Source organism: Macrosteles quadrilineatus, unplaced genomic scaffold (genome assembly GCF_028750875.1).
Source record: "Macrosteles quadrilineatus isolate MER2022 unplaced genomic scaffold, UCM_ALF_1.0 Scaffold_1__1_contigs__length_201487025, whole genome shotgun sequence".
Classification (NCBI taxonomy): Eukaryota; Metazoa; Arthropoda; class Insecta; order Hemiptera; family Cicadellidae; genus Macrosteles; species Macrosteles quadrilineatus.
Genome location: NW_026542594.1, coordinates 146596681 through 146612778, shown reverse-complemented (window position 1 = coordinate 146612778; position 16098 = coordinate 146596681). Strand labels below are relative to the sequence as shown.

The 16098-nt window shown below is 48.7% G+C and overlaps 1 protein-coding gene across 1 annotated transcript in view; it reads left to right on the top strand.

The window, feature by feature from the left end:
* The window catches only part of LOC129001341 (protein phosphatase 1 regulatory subunit 21), a 50076-nt gene that overhangs the window by 30848 nt on the left and 3130 nt on the right, over positions 1-16098 (top strand). Inside the window, exons 16-17 of the mRNA XM_054428621.1 lie at positions 2643-2703; positions 6961-7045. Of these exons, the coding sequence (XP_054284596.1) occupies positions 2643-2703; positions 6961-7045 (146 nt within the window). The remainder of the gene's footprint in view (positions 1-2642; positions 2704-6960; positions 7046-16098) is intronic.

Below are 16098 nucleotides of genomic sequence, written 5' to 3'. Positions count from 1 at the left end.
TGAATGTCACTGTTGTGTTGACAGACTGCTGCATTGGTACACAGACTAGAGGCCAGTGTGTCCAGTGGCTTCAGGTAGAGGTGCTCTATATGAGGTCAGGAAACAATCAGCTCGGCTGCAGGAGGAAGTTACCTTAGTATCTTGGTTAACTGTTGAATGTCACTGTTGTGTTGACAGACTGCTGCACTGGTACGCAGACTAGAGGCCAGTGTGTCCAGTGGCCTCAGGTTAGAGGCTGCTCTATATGAGGCCAGGAAACAATCAGCTCGGCTGCAGGAGGAAGTTACCTGAGTATCTTGGTTAACTGTTGAATGTCACTGTTGTGTTGACAGACTGCTGCATTGGTACGCAGACTAGAGGCCAGTGTGTCCAGTGGCCTCAGGTTAGAGGCTGCTCTAAATGAGGTCAGGAAACAATCAGCTCGGCTGCAGGAGGAAGTTACCTTAGTATCTTGGTTAACTGTTGAATGTCACTGTTGTGTTGACAGACTGCTGCATTGGTACACAGACTAGAGGCCAGTGTGTCCAGTGGCTTCAGGTAGAGGTGCTCTATATGAGGTCAGGAAACAATCAGCTCGGCTGCAGGAGGAAGTTACCTTAGTATCTTGGTTAACTGTTGAATGTCACTGTTGTGTTGACAGACTGCTGCATTGGTACGCAGACTAGAGGCCAGTGTGTCCAGTGGCCTCAGGTTAGAGGCTGCTCTATATGAGGTCAGGAAACAATCAGCTCGGCTGCAGGAGGAAGTTACCTTAGTATCTTGGTTAACTGTTGAATGTCACTGTTGTGTTGACAGACTGCTGCATTGGTATGCAGACTAGAGGCCAGTGTGTCCAGTGGCCTCAGGTTAGAGGCTGCTCTATATGAGGCCAGGGAACAATCAGCTCGGCCGCAGGAGGAAGTTACATTAGTATCTTGGTTAACTGTTGAATGTCACTGTTGTGTTGACAGACTGCTGTATTGGTACGCAGACTAGAGGCCAGTGTGTCCAGTGGCTTCAGGTAGAGGTGCTCTATATGAGGTCAGGAAACAATCAGCTCGGCTGCAGGAGGAAGTTACCTTAGTATCTTGGTTAACTGTTGAATGTCACTGTTGTGTTGACAGACTGCTGCATTGGTACGCAGACTAGAGGCCAGTGTGTCCAGTGGCCTCAGGTTAGAGGCTGCTCTATATGAGGCCAGGGAACAATCAGCTCGGCTGCAGGAGGAAGTTACATTAGTATCTTGGTTAACTGTTGAATGTCACTGTTGTGTTGACAGACTGCTGCATTGGTACGCAGACTAGAGGCCAGTGTGTCCAGTGGCTTCAGGTAGAGGTGCTCTATATGAGGTCAGGAAACAATCAGCTCGGCTGCAGGAGGAAGTTACCTTAGTATCTTGGTTACCTGTTGAATGTCACTGTTGTGTTGACAGACTGCTGCATTGGTACGCAGACTAGAGGCCAGTGTGTTCAGTGGCTTCAGGTAGAGGTGCTCTATATGAGGTCAGGAAACAATCAGCTCGGCTGCAGGAGGAAGTTACCTTAGTATCTTGGTTAACTGTTGAATGTCACTGTTGTGTTGACAGACTGCTGCATTGGTACACAGACTAGAGGCCAGTGTGTCCAGTGGCTTCAGGTAGAGGTGCTCTATATGAGGTCAGGAAACAATCAGCTCGGCTGCAGGAGGAAGTTACCTTAGTATCTTGGTTAACTGTTGAATGTCACTGTTGTGTTGACAGACTGCTGCATTGGTACGCAGACTAGAGGCCAGTGTGTCCAGTGGCCTCTGGTTAGAGGCTGCTCTATATGAGGTCAGGAAACAATCAGCTCGGCTGCAGGAGGAAGTTACCTTAGTATCTTGGTTAACTGTTGAATGTCACTGTTGTGTTGACAGACTGCTGCATTGGTACGCAGACTAGAGGCCAGTGTGTCCAGTGGCCTCAGGTTAGAGGCTGCTCTATATGAGGCCAGGGAACAATCAGCTCAGCTCCAGGAGGAAGTTACCTTAGTATCTTGGCTAACTGTTGAATGTCACTGTTGTGTTGACAGACTGCTGCATTGGTACGCAGACTAGAGGCCAGTGTGTCCAGTGGCTTCAGGTAGAGGTGCTCTATATGAGGTCAGGAAACAATCAGCTCGGCTGCAGGAGGAAGTTACCTTAGTATCTTGGTTAACTGTTGAATGTCACTGTTGTGTTGACAGACTGCTGCATTGGTACGCAGACTAGAGGCCAGTGTGTCCAGTAGCTTCAGGTTAGAGGCTGCTCTATATGAGGCCAGGAAACAATCAGCTCGGCTGCAGGAGGAAGTTACCTTAGTATCTTGGTTAACTGTTGAATGTCACTAATGTGTTGACAGACTGCTGCATTGGTACGCAGACTAGAGGCCAGTGTGTCCAGTGGCCTCAGGTTAGAGGCTGCTCTATATGAGGCCAGGGAACAATCAGCTCGGCTGCAGGAGGAAGTTACCTTAGTTTTTTTGTTAACTGTTTAATGTCACTGTTGTGTTGACAGACTGCATTGGTACGCAGACTAGAGGCCAGTGTGTCCAGTGGCCTCAGGTTAGAGGCTGCTCTATATGAGGCCACGGAACAATCAGCTCGGCTGCAGGAGGAAGTTACATTAGTATCTTGGTTAACTGTTGAATGTCACTGTTGTGTTGACAGACATTGTTGACAGACAGGCATTGGTACGCAGACTAGAGGCCAGGGTGTCCAGTGGCTTCAGGTAGAGGTGCTCTATATGAGGTCAGGAAACAAAAAGCTCGGCTGCAGGAGGAAGTTACCTTAGTATCTTGGTTAACTGTTGAATGTCACTGTTGTGTTGACAGACTACTGCATTGGTACGCAGACTAGAGGCCAGTGTGTCCAGTGGCCTCAGGTTAGAGGCTGCTCTATATGAGGCCAGGGAACAATCAGCTCAGCTGCAGGAGGAAGTTACCTTAGTATCTTGGCTAACTGTTGAATGTCACTGTTGTGTTGACAGACTGCTGCATTGGTACGCAAACTAGAGGCCAGTGTGTCCAGTGGCTTCAGGTAGAGGTGCTCTATATGAGGCCAGGAAACAATCAGCTCGGCTGCAGGAGGAAGTTACCTTAGTATCTTGGTTAACTGTTGAATGTCACTAATGTGTTGACAGACTGCTGCATTGGTACGCAGACTAGAGGCCAGTGTGTCCAGTGGCTTCAGGTAGAGGTGCTCTATATGAGGTCAGGAAACAATCAGCTCGGCTGCAGGAGGAAGTTACCTTAGTATCTTGGTTAACTGTTGAATGTCACTGTTGTGTTGACAGACTGCTGCATTGGTAAGCAGACTAGAGGCCAGTGTGTCCAGTGGCCTCAGGTTAGAGCCTGCTCTATATGAGGCCAGGGAACAATCAGCTCGGCTGCAGGAGGAAGTTACATTAGTATCTTGGTTAACTGTTGAATGTCACTGTTGTGTTGACAGACTGCTGCATTGGTACGCAGACTAGAGGCCAATGTGTCCAGTGGCTTCAGGTAGAGGTGCTCTATATGAGGTCAGGAAACAATCAGCTCGGCTGCAGGAGGAAGTTACATTAGTATATTGGTTAACTGTTGAATGTCACTGTTGTGTTGACAGACTGCTGCATTGGTACGCAGACTAGAGGCCAGTGTGTCCAGTGGCTTCAGGTTAGAGGCTGCTCTATATGAGGCCAGGGAACAATCAGCTCGGCTGCAGGAGGAAGTTACCTTAGTATCTTGGTTAACTGTTGAATGTCACTGTTGTGTTGACAGACTGCTGCATTGGTACGCAGACTAGAGGCCAGTGTGTCCAGTGGCCTCAGGTTAGAGGCTGCTCTATATGAGGCCAGGGAACAATCAGCTCGGCTGCAGGAGGAAGTTACCTTAGTTTTTTTGTTAACTGTTGAATGTCACTGTTGTGTTGACAGACTGCTGCATTGGTACGCAGACTAGAGGCCAGTGTGTCCAGTGGCCTCAGGTTAGAGGCTGCTCTATATGAGGCCACGGAACAATCAGCTCGGCTGCAGGAGGAAGTTACATTAGTATCTTGGTTAACTGTTGAATGTCACTGTTGTGTTGACAGACTGCTGCATTGGTACGCAGACTAGAGGCCAGTGTGTCCAGTGGCTTCAGGTAGAGGTGCTCTATATGAGGTCAGGAAACAAAAAGCTCGGCTGCAGGAGGAAGTTACCTTAGTATCTTGGTTAACTGTTGAATGTCACTGTTGTGTTGACAGACTACTGCATTGGTACGCAGACTAGAGGCCAGTGTGTCCAGTGGCCTCAGGTTAGAGGCTGCTCTATATGAGGCCAGGGAACAATCAGCTCAGCTGCAGGAGGAAGTTACCTTAGTATCTTGGCTAACTGTTGAATGTCACTGTTGTGTTGACAGACTGCTGCATTGGTACGCAGACTAGAGGCCAGTGTGTCCAGTGGCTTCAGGTAGAGGTGCTCTATATGAGGTCAGGAAACAATCAGCTCGGCTGCAGGAGGAAGTTACCTTAGTATCTTGGTTAACTGTTGAATGTCACTGTTGTGTTGACAGACTGCTGCATTGGTACGCAGACTAGAGGCCAGTGTGTCCAGTGGCTTCAGGTTAGAGGCTGCTCTATATGAGGCCAGGAAACAATCAGCTCGGCTGCAGGAGGAAGTTACCTTAGTATCTTGGTTAACTGTTGAATGTCACTGTTGTGTTGACAGACTGCTGCATTGGTATGCAGACTAGAGGCCAGTGTGTCCAGTGGCCTCAGGTTAGAGGCTGCTCTATATGAGGCCAGGGAACAATCAGCTCGGCCGCAGGAGGAAGTTACATTAGTATCTTGGTTAACTGTTGAATGTCACTGTTGTGTTGACAGACTGCTGTATTGGTACGCAGACTAGAGGCCAGTGTGTCCAGTGGCTTCAGGTAGAGGTAGCTCGGCTGCAGGAGGAAGTTACCTTAGTATCTTGGTTAACTGTTGAATGTCACTGTTGTGTTGACAGACTGCTGCATTGGTACGCAGACTAGAGGCCAGTGTGTCCAGTGGCCTCAGGTTAGAGGCTGCTCTATATGAGGCCAGGGAACAATCAGCTCGGCTGCAGGAGGAAGTTACATTAGTATCTTGGTTAACTGTTGAATGTCACTGTTGTGTTGACAGACTGCTGCATTGGTACGCAGACTAGAGGCCAGTGTGTCCAGTGGCTTCAGGTAGAGGTGCTCTATATGAGGTCAGGAAACAATCAGCTCGGCTGCAGGAGGAAGTTACCTTAGTATCTTGGTTACCTGTTGAATGTCACTGTTGTGTTGACAGACTGCTGCATTGGTACGCAGACTAGAGGCCAGTGTGTCCAGTGGCCTCAGGTTAGAGGCTGCTCTATATGAGGTCAGGAAACAATCAGCTCGGCTGCAGGAGGAAGTTACCTTAGTATCTTGGTTAACTGTTGAATGTCACTGTTGTGTTGACAGACTGCTGCATTGGTACACAGACTAGAGGCCAGTGTGTCCAGTGGCTTCAGGTAGAGGTGCTCTATATGAGGTCAGGAAACAATCAGCTCGGCTGCAGGAGGAAGTTACCTTAGTATCTTGGTTAACTGTTGAATGTCACTGTTGTGTTGACAGACTGCTGCATTGGTACGCAGACTAGAGGCCAGTGTGTCCAGTGGCCTCTGGTTAGAGGCTGCTCTATATGAGGTCAGGAAACAATCAGCTCGGCTGCAGGAGGAAGTTACCTTAGTATCTTGGTTAACTGTTGAATGTCACTGTTGTGTTGACAGACTGCTGCATTGGTACGCAGACTAGAGGCCAGTGTGTCCAGTGGCCTCAGGTTAGAGGCTGCTCTATATGAGGCCAGGGAACAATCAGCTCAGCTCCAGGAGGAAGTTACCTTAGTATCTTGGCTAACTGTTGAATGTCACTGTTGTGTTGACAGACTGCTGCATTGGTACGCAGACTAGAGGCCAGTGTGTCCAGTGGCTTCAGGTAGAGGTGCTCTATATGAGGTCAGGAAACAATCAGCTCGGCTGCAGGAGGAAGTTACCTTAGTATCTTGGTTAACTGTTGAATGTCACTGTTGTGTTGACAGACTGCTGCATTGGTACGCAGACTAGAGGCCAGTGTGTCCAGTAGCTTCAGGTTAGAGGCTGCTCTATATGAGGCCAGGAAACAATCAGCTCGGCTGCAGGAGGAAGTTACCTTAGTATCTTGGTTAACTGTTGAATGTCACTAATGTGTTGACAGACTGCTGCATTGGTACGCAGACTAGAGGCCAGTGTGTCCAGTGGCCTCAGGTTAGAGGCTGCTCTATATGAGGCCAGGGAACAATCAGCTCGGCTGCAGGAGGAAGTTACCTTAGTTTTTTTGTTAACTGTTTAATGTCACTGTTGTGTTGACAGACTGCATTGGTACGCAGACTAGAGGCCAGTGTGTCCAGTGGCCTCAGGTTAGAGGCTGCTCTATATGAGGCCACGGAACAATCAGCTCGGCTGCAGGAGGAAGTTACATTAGTATCTTGGTTAACTGTTGAATGTCACTGTTGTGTTGACAGACTGCTGCATTGGTACGCAGACTAGAGGCCAGGGTGTCCAGTGGCTTCAGGTAGAGGTGCTCTATATGAGGTCAGGAAACAAAAAGCTCGGCTGCAGGAGGAAGTTACCTTAGTATCTTGGTTAACTGTTGAATGTCACTGTTGTGTTGACAGACTACTGCATTGGTACGCAGACTAGAGGCCAGTGTGTCCAGTGGCCTCAGGTTAGAGGCTGCTCTATATGAGGCCAGGGAACAATCAGCTCAGCTGCAGGAGGAAGTTACCTTAGTATCTTGGCTAACTGTTGAATGTCACTGTTGTGTTGACAGACTGCTGCATTGGTACGCAAACTAGAGGCCAGTGTGTCCAGTGGCTTCAGGTAGAGGTGCTCTATATGAGGCCAGGAAACAATCAGCTCGGCTGCAGGAGGAAGTTACCTTAGTATCTTGGTTAACTGTTGAATGTCACTAATGTGTTGACAGACTGCTGCATTGGTACGCAGACTAGAGGCTAGTGTGTCCAGTGGCTTCAGGTTAGAGGCTGCTCTATATGAGGCCAGGAAACAATCAGCTCAGCTGCAGGAGGAAGTAACCTTAGTATCTTGGTTAACTGTTGAATGTCACTGTTGTGTTGACAGACTGCTGCATTGGTACGCAGTCTAGAGGCCAGTGTGTCCAGTGGCTTCAGGTAGAGGTGCTCTATATGAGGCCAGGAAACAATCAGCTCGGCTGCAGGAGGAAGTTACCTTAGTATCTTGGTTAACTGTTGAATGTCACTAATGTGTTGACAGACTGCTGCATTGGTACGCAGACTAGAGGCTAGTGTGTCCAGTGGCTTCAGGTTAGAGGCTGCTCTATATGAGGCCAGGAAACAATCAGCTCAGCTGCAGGAGGAAGTAACCTTAGTATCTTGGTTAACTGTTGAATGTCACTGTTGTGTTGACAGACTGCTGCATTGGTATGCAGACTAGAGGCCAGTGTGTCCAGTGGCCTCAGGTTAGAGGCTGCTCTATATGAGGCCAGGGAACAATCAGCTCGGCCGCAGGAGGAAGTTACATTAGTATCTTGGTTAACTGTTGAATGTCACTGTTGTGTTGACAGACTGCTGTATTGGTACGCAGACTAGAGGCCAGTGTGTCCAGTGGCTTCAGGTAGAGGTGCTCTATATGAGGTCAGGAAACAATCAGCTCGGCTGCAGGAGGAAGTTACCTTAGTATCTTAGTTAACTGTTGAATGTCACTGTTGTGTTGACAGACTGCTGCATTGGTACGCAGACTAGAGGCCAGTGTGTCCAGTGGCCTCAGGTTAGAGGCTGCTCTATATGAGGCCAGGGAACAATCAGCTCGGCTGCAGGAGGAAGTTACATTAGTATCTTGGTTAACTGTTGAATGTCACTGTTGTGTTGACAGACTGCTGCATTGGTACGCAGACTAGAGGCCAGTGTGTCCAGTGGCTTCAGGTAGAGGTGCTCTATATGAGGTCCGGAAACAATCAGCTCGGCTGCAGGAGGAAGTTACCTTAGTATCTTGGTTAACTGTTGAATGTCACTGTTGTGTTGACAGACTGCTGCATTGGTACGCAGACTAGAGGCCAGTGTGTCCAGTGGCTTCAGGTAGAGGTGCTCTATATGAGGTCAGGAAACAATCAGCTCGGCTGCAGGAGGAAGTTACCTTAGTATCTTGGTTAACTGTTGAATGTCACTGTTGTGTTGACAGACTGCTGCATTGGTAAGCAGACTAGAGGCCAGTGTGTCCAGTGGCCTCAGGTTAGAGCCTGCTCTATATGAGGCCAGGGAACAATCAGCTCGGCTGCAGGAGGAAGTTACATTAGTATCTTGGTTAACTGTTGAATGTCACTGTTGTGTTGACAGACTGCTGCATTGGTACGCAGACTAGAGGCCAATGTGTCCAGTGGCTTCAGGTAGAGGTGCTCTATATGAGGTCAGGAAACAATCAGCTCGGCTGCAGGAGGAAGTTACATTAGTATATTGGTTAACTGTTGAATGTCACTGTTGTGTTGACAGACTGCTGCATTGGTACGCAGACTAGAGGCCAGTGTGTCCAGTGGCTTCAGGTTAGAGGCTGCTCTATATGAGGCCAGGGAACAATCAGCTCGGCTGCAGGAGGAAGTTACCTTAGTATCTTGGTTAACTGTTGAATGTCACTGTTGTGTTGACAGACTGCTGCATTGGTACGCAGACTAGAGGCCAGTGTGTCCAGTGGCCTCAGGTTAGAGGCTGCTCTATATGAGGCCAGGGAACAATCAGCTCGGCTGCAGGAGGAAGTTACCTTAGTTTTTTTGTTAACTGTTGAATGTCACTGTTGTGTTGACAGACTGCTGCATTGGTACGCAGACTAGAGGCCAGTGTGTCCAGTGGCCTCAGGTTAGAGGCTGCTCTATATGAGGCCACGGAACAATCAGCTCGGCTGCAGGAGGAAGTTACATTAGTATCTTGGTTAACTGTTGAATGTCACTGTTGTGTTGACAGACTGCTGCATTGGTACGCAGACTAGAGGCCAGTGTGTCCAGTGGCTTCAGGTAGAGGTGCTCTATATGAGGTCAGGAAACAAAAAGCTCGGCTGCAGGAGGAAGTTACCTTAGTATCTTGGTTAACTGTTGAATGTCACTGTTGTGTTGACAGACTACTGCATTGGTACGCAGACTAGAGGCCAGTGTGTCCAGTGGCCTCAGGTTAGAGGCTGCTCAATATGAGGCCAGGAAACAATCAGCTCGGCTGCAGGAGGAAGTTACCTTAGTATCTTGGTTAACTGTTGAATGTCACTGTTGTGTTGACAGACTGCTGCATTGGTATGCAGACTAGAGGCCAGTGTGTCCAGTGGCCTCAGGTTAGAGGCTGCTCTATATGAGGCCAGGGAACAATCAGCTCGGCCGCAGGAGGAAGTTACATTAGTATCTTGGTTAACTGTTGAATGTCACTGTTGTGTTGACAGACTGCTGTATTGGTACGCAGACTAGAGGCCAGTGTGTCCAGTGGCTTCAGGTAGAGGTGCTCTATATGAGGTCAGGAAACAATCAGCTCGGCTGCAGGAGGAAGTTACCTTAGTATCTTGGTTAACTGTTGAATGTCACTGTTGTGTTGACAGACTGCTGCATTGGTACGCAGACTAGAGGCCAGTGTGTCCAGTGGCTTCAGGTAGAGGTGCTCTATATGAGGTCAGGAAACAATCAGCTCGGCTGCAGGAGGAAGTTACCTTAGTATCTTGGTTAACTGTTGAATGTCACTGTTGTGTTGACAGACTGCTGTATTGGTACGCAGACTAGAGGCCAGTGTGTCCAGTGGCTTCAGGTAGAGGTGCTCTATATGAGGTCAGGAAACAATCAGCTCGGCTGCAGGAGGAAGTTACCTTAGTATCTTGGTTAACTGTTGAATGTCACTGTTGTGTTGACAGACTGCTGCATTGGTACGCAGACTAGAGGCCAGTGTGTCCAGTGGCTTCAGGTAGAGGTGCTCTATATGAGGTCAGGAAACAATCAGCTCGGCTGCAGGAGGAAGTTACCTTAGTATCTTGGTTACCTGTTGAATGTCACTGTTGTGTTGACAGACTGCTGCATTGGTACGCAGACTAGAGGCCAGTGTGTCCAGTGGCCTCAGGTTAGAGGCTGCTCTATATGAGGTCAGGAAACAATCAGCTCGGCTGCAGGAGGAAGTTACCTTAGTATCTTGGTTAACTGTTGAATGTCACTGTTGTGTTGACAGACTGCTGCATTGGTACGCAGACTAGAGGCCAGTGTGTCCAGTGGCCTCAGGTTAGAGGCTGCTCTATATGAGGCCAGGGAACAATCAGCTCGGCTGCAGGAGGAAGTTACATTAGTATCTTGGTTAACTGTTGAATGTCACTGTTGTGTTGACAGACTGCTGCATTGGTACGCAGACTAGAGGCCAGTGTGTCCAGTGGCTTCAGGTAGAGGTGCTCTATATGAGGTCCGGAAACAATCAGCTCGGCTGCAGGAGGAAGTTACCTTAGTATCTTGGTTAACTGTTGAATGTCACTGTTGTGTTGACAGACTGCTGCATTGGTACGCAGACTAGAGGCCAGTGTGTCCAGTGGCTTCAGGTAGAGGTGCTCTATATGAGGTCAGGAAACAATCAGCTCGGCTGCAGGAGGAAGTTACCTTAGTATCTTGGTTAACTGTTGAATGTCACTGTTGTGTTGACAGACTGCTGCATTGGTAAGCAGACTAGAGGCCAGTGTGTCCAGTGGCCTCAGGTTAGAGCCTGCTCTATATGAGGCCAGGGAACAATCAGCTCGGCTGCAGGAGGAAGTTACATTAGTATCTTGGTTAACTGTTGAATGTCACTGTTGTGTTGACAGACTGCTGCATTGGTACGCAGACTAGAGGCCAATGTGTCCAGTGGCTTCAGGTAGAGGTGCTCTATATGAGGTCAGGAAACAATCAGCTCGGCTGCAGGAGGAAGTTACATTAGTATATTGGTTAACTGTTGAATGTCACTGTTGTGTTGACAGACTGCTGCATTGGTACGCAGACTAGAGGCCAGTGTGTCCAGTGGCTTCAGGTTAGAGGCTGCTCTATATGAGGCCAGGGAACAATCAGCTCGGCTGCAGGAGGAAGTTACCTTAGTATCTTGGTTAACTGTTGAATGTCACTGTTGTGTTGACAGACTGCTGCATTGGTACGCAGACTAGAGGCCAGTGTGTCCAGTGGCCTCAGGTTAGAGGCTGCTCTATATGAGGCCAGGGAACAATCAGCTCGGCTGCAGGAGGAAGTTACCTTAGTTTTTTTGTTAACTGTTGAATGTCACTGTTGTGTTGACAGACTGCTGCATTGGTACGCAGACTAGAGGCCAGTGTGTCCAGTGGCCTCAGGTTAGAGGCTGCTCTATATGAGGCCACGGAACAATCAGCTCGGCTGCAGGAGGAAGTTACATTAGTATCTTGGTTAACTGTTGAATGTCACTGTTGTGTTGACAGACTGCTGCATTGGTACGCAGACTAGAGGCCAGTGTGTCCAGTGGCTTCAGGTAGAGGTGCTCTATATGAGGTCAGGAAACAAAAAGCTCGGCTGCAGGAGGAAGTTACCTTAGTATCTTGGTTAACTGTTGAATGTCACTGTTGTGTTGACAGACTACTGCATTGGTACGCAGACTAGAGGCCAGTGTGTCCAGTGGCCTCAGGTTAGAGGCTGCTCAATATGAGGCCAGGAAACAATCAGCTCGGCTGCAGGAGGAAGTTACCTTAGTATCTTGGTTAACTGTTGAATGTCACTGTTGTGTTGACAGACTGCTGCATTGGTATGCAGACTAGAGGCCAGTGTGTCCAGTGGCCTCAGGTTAGAGGCTGCTCTATATGAGGCCAGGGAACAATCAGCTCGGCCGCAGGAGGAAGTTACATTAGTATCTTGGTTAACTGTTGAATGTCACTGTTGTGTTGACAGACTGCTGTATTGGTACGCAGACTAGAGGCCAGTGTGTCCAGTGGCTTCAGGTAGAGGTGCTCTATATGAGGTCAGGAAACAATCAGCTCGGCTGCAGGAGGAAGTTACCTTAGTATCTTGGTTAACTGTTGAATGTCACTGTTGTGTTGACAGACTGCTGCATTGGTACGCAGACTAGAGGCCAGTGTGTCCAGTGGCTTCAGGTAGAGGTGCTCTATATGAGGTCAGGAAACAATCAGCTCGGCTGCAGGAGGAAGTTACCTTAGTATCTTGGTTACCTGTTGAATGTCACTGTTGTGTTGACAGACTGCTGCATTGGTACGCAGACTAGAGGCCAGTGTGTCCAGTGGCCTCAGGTTAGAGGCTGCTCTATATGAGGTCAGGAAACAATCAGCTCGGCTGCAGGAGGAAGTTACCTTAGTATCTTGGTTAACTGTTGAATGTCACTGTTGTGTTGACAGACTGCTGCATTGGTACACAGACTAGAGGCCAGTGTGTCCAGTGGCTTCAGGTAGAGGTGCTCTATATGAGGTCAGGAAACAATCAGCTCGGCTGCAGGAGGAAGTTACCTTAGTATCTTGGTTAACTGTTGAATGTCACTGTTGTGTTGACAGACTGCTGCATTGGTACGCAGACTAGAGGCCAGTGTGTCCAGTGGCCTCTGGTTAGAGGCTGCTCTATATGAGGTCAGGAAACAATCAGCTCGGCTGCAGGAGGAAGTTACCTTAGTATCTTGGTTAACTGTTGAATGTCACTGTTGTGTTGACAGACTGCTGCATTGGTACGCAGACTAGAGGCCAGTGTGTCCAGTGGCCTCAGGTTAGAGGCTGCTCTATATGAGGCCAGGGAACAATCAGCTCAGCTCCAGGAGGAAGTTACCTTAGTATCTTGGCTAACTGTTGAATGTCACTGTTGTGTTGACAGACTGCTGCATTGGTACGCAGACTAGAGGCCAGTGTGTCCAGTGGCTTCAGGTAGAGGTGCTCTATATGAGGTCAGGAAACAATCAGCTCGGCTGCAGGAGGAAGTTACCTTAGTATCTTGGTTAACTGTTGAATGTCACTGTTGTGTTGACAGACTGCTGCATTGGTACGCAGACTAGAGGCCAGTGTGTCCAGTAGCTTCAGGTTAGAGGCTGCTCTATATGAGGCCAGGAAACAATCAGCTCGGCTGCAGGAGGAAGTTACCTTAGTATCTTGGTTAACTGTTGAATGTCACTAATGTGTTGACAGACTGCTGCATTGGTACGCAGACTAGAGGCCAGTGTGTCCAGTGGCCTCAGGTTAGAGGCTGCTCTATATGAGGCCAGGGAACAATCAGCTCGGCTGCAGGAGGAAGTTACCTTAGTTTTTTTGTTAACTGTTTAATGTCACTGTTGTGTTGACAGACTGCATTGGTACGCAGACTAGAGGCCAGTGTGTCCAGTGGCCTCAGGTTAGAGGCTGCTCTATATGAGGCCACGGAACAATCAGCTCGGCTGCAGGAGGAAGTTACATTAGTATCTTGGTTAACTGTTGAATGTCACTGTTGTGTTGACAGACTGCTGCATTGGTACGCAGACTAGAGGCCAGGGTGTCCAGTGGCTTCAGGTAGAGGTGCTCTATATGAGGTCAGGAAACAAAAAGCTCGGCTGCAGGAGGAAGTTACCTTAGTATCTTGGTTAACTGTTGAATGTCACTGTTGTGTTGACAGACTACTGCATTGGTACGCAGACTAGAGGCCAGTGTGTCCAGTGGCCTCAGGTTAGAGGCTGCTCTATATGAGGCCAGGGAACAATCAGCTCAGCTGCAGGAGGAAGTTACCTTAGTATCTTGGCTAACTGTTGAATGTCACTGTTGTGTTGACAGACTGCTGCATTGGTACGCAAACTAGAGGCCAGTGTGTCCAGTGGCTTCAGGTAGAGGTGCTCTATATGAGGCCAGGAAACAATCAGCTCGGCTGCAGGAGGAAGTTACCTTAGTATCTTGGTTAACTGTTGAATGTCACTAATGTGTTGACAGACTGCTGCATTGGTACGCAGACTAGAGGCCAGTGTGTCCAGTGGCTTCAGGTAGAGGTGCTCTATATGAGGTCAGGAAACAATCAGCTCGGCTGCAGGAGGAAGTTACCTTAGTATCTTGGTTAACTGTTGAATGTCACTGTTGTGTTGACAGACTGCTGCATTGGTAAGCAGACTAGAGGCCAGTGTGTCCAGTGGCCTCAGGTTAGAGCCTGCTCTATATGAGGCCAGGGAACAATCAGCTCGGCTGCAGGAGGAAGTTACATTAGTATCTTGGTTAACTGTTGAATGTCACTGTTGTGTTGACAGACTGCTGCATTGGTACGCAGACTAGAGGCCAATGTGTCCAGTGGCTTCAGGTAGAGGTGCTCTATATGAGGTCAGGAAACAATCAGCTCGGCTGCAGGAGGAAGTTACATTAGTATATTGGTTAACTGTTGAATGTCACTGTTGTGTTGACAGACTGCTGCATTGGTACGCAGACTAGAGGCCAGTGTGTCCAGTGGCTTCAGGTTAGAGGCTGCTCTATATGAGGCCAGGGAACAATCAGCTCGGCTGCAGGAGGAAGTTACCTTAGTATCTTGGTTAACTGTTGAATGTCACTGTTGTGTTGACAGACTGCTGCATTGGTACGCAGACTAGAGGCCAGTGTGTCCAGTGGCCTCAGGTTAGAGGCTGCTCTATATGAGGCCAGGGAACAATCAGCTCGGCTGCAGGAGGAAGTTACCTTAGTTTTTTTGTTAACTGTTGAATGTCACTGTTGTGTTGACAGACTGCTGCATTGGTACGCAGACTAGAGGCCAGTGTGTCCAGTGGCCTCAGGTTAGAGGCTGCTCTATATGAGGCCACGGAACAATCAGCTCGGCTGCAGGAGGAAGTTACATTAGTATCTTGGTTAACTGTTGAATGTCACTGTTGTGTTGACAGACTGCTGCATTGGTACGCAGACTAGAGGCCAGTGTGTCCAGTGGCTTCAGGTAGAGGTGCTCTATATGAGGTCAGGAAACAAAAAGCTCGGCTGCAGGAGGAAGTTACCTTAGTATCTTGGTTAACTGTTGAATGTCACTGTTGTGTTGACAGACTACTGCATTGGTACGCAGACTAGAGGCCAGTGTGTCCAGTGGCCTCAGGTTAGAGGCTGCTCTATATGAGGCCAGGGAACAATCAGCTCAGCTGCAGGAGGAAGTTACCTTAGTATCTTGGCTAACTGTTGAATGTCACTGTTGTGTTGACAGACTGCTGCATTGGTACGCAGACTAGAGGCCAGTGTGTCCAGTGGCTTCAGGTAGAGGTGCTCTATATGAGGTCAGGAAACAATCAGCTCGGCTGCAGGAGGAAGTTACCTTAGTATCTTGGTTAACTGTTGAATGTCACTGTTGTGTTGACAGACTGCTGCATTGGTACGCAGACTAGAGGCCAGTGTGTCCAGTGGCTTCAGGTTAGAGGCTGCTCTATATGAGGCCAGGAAACAATCAGCTCGGCTGCAGGAGGAAGTTACCTTAGTATCTTGGTTAACTGTTGAATGTCACTGTTGTGTTGACAGACTGCTGCATTGGTATGCAGACTAGAGGCCAGTGTGTCCAGTGGCCTCAGGTTAGAGGCTGCTCTATATGAGGCCAGGGAACAATCAGCTCGGCCGCAGGAGGAAGTTACATTAGTATCTTGGTTAACTGTTGAATGTCACTGTTGTGTTGACAGACTGCTGTATTGGTACGCAGACTAGAGGCCAGTGTGTCCAGTGGCTTCAGGTAGAGGTAGCTCGGCTGCAGGAGGAAGTTACCTTAGTATCTTGGTTAACTGTTGAATGTCACTGTTGTGTTGACAGACTGCTGCATTGGTACGCAGACTAGAGGCCAGTGTGTCCAGTGGCCTCAGGTTAGAGGCTGCTCTATATGAGGCCACGGAACAATCAGCTCGGCTGCAGGAGGAAGTTACATTAGTATCTTGTTAACTGTTGAATGTCACTGTTGTGTTGACAGACTGCTGCATTGGTACGCAGACTAGAGGCCAGGGTGTCCAGTGGCTTCAGGTAGAGGTGCTCTATATGAGGTCAGGAAACAAAAAGCTCGGCTGCAGGAGGAAGTTACCTTAGTATCTTGGTTAACTGTTGAATGTCACTGTTGTGTTGACAGACTACTGCATTGGTACGCAGACTAGAGGCCAGTGTGTCCAGTGGCCTCAGGTTAGAGGCTGCTCTATATGAGGCCAGGGAACAATCAGCTCGGCT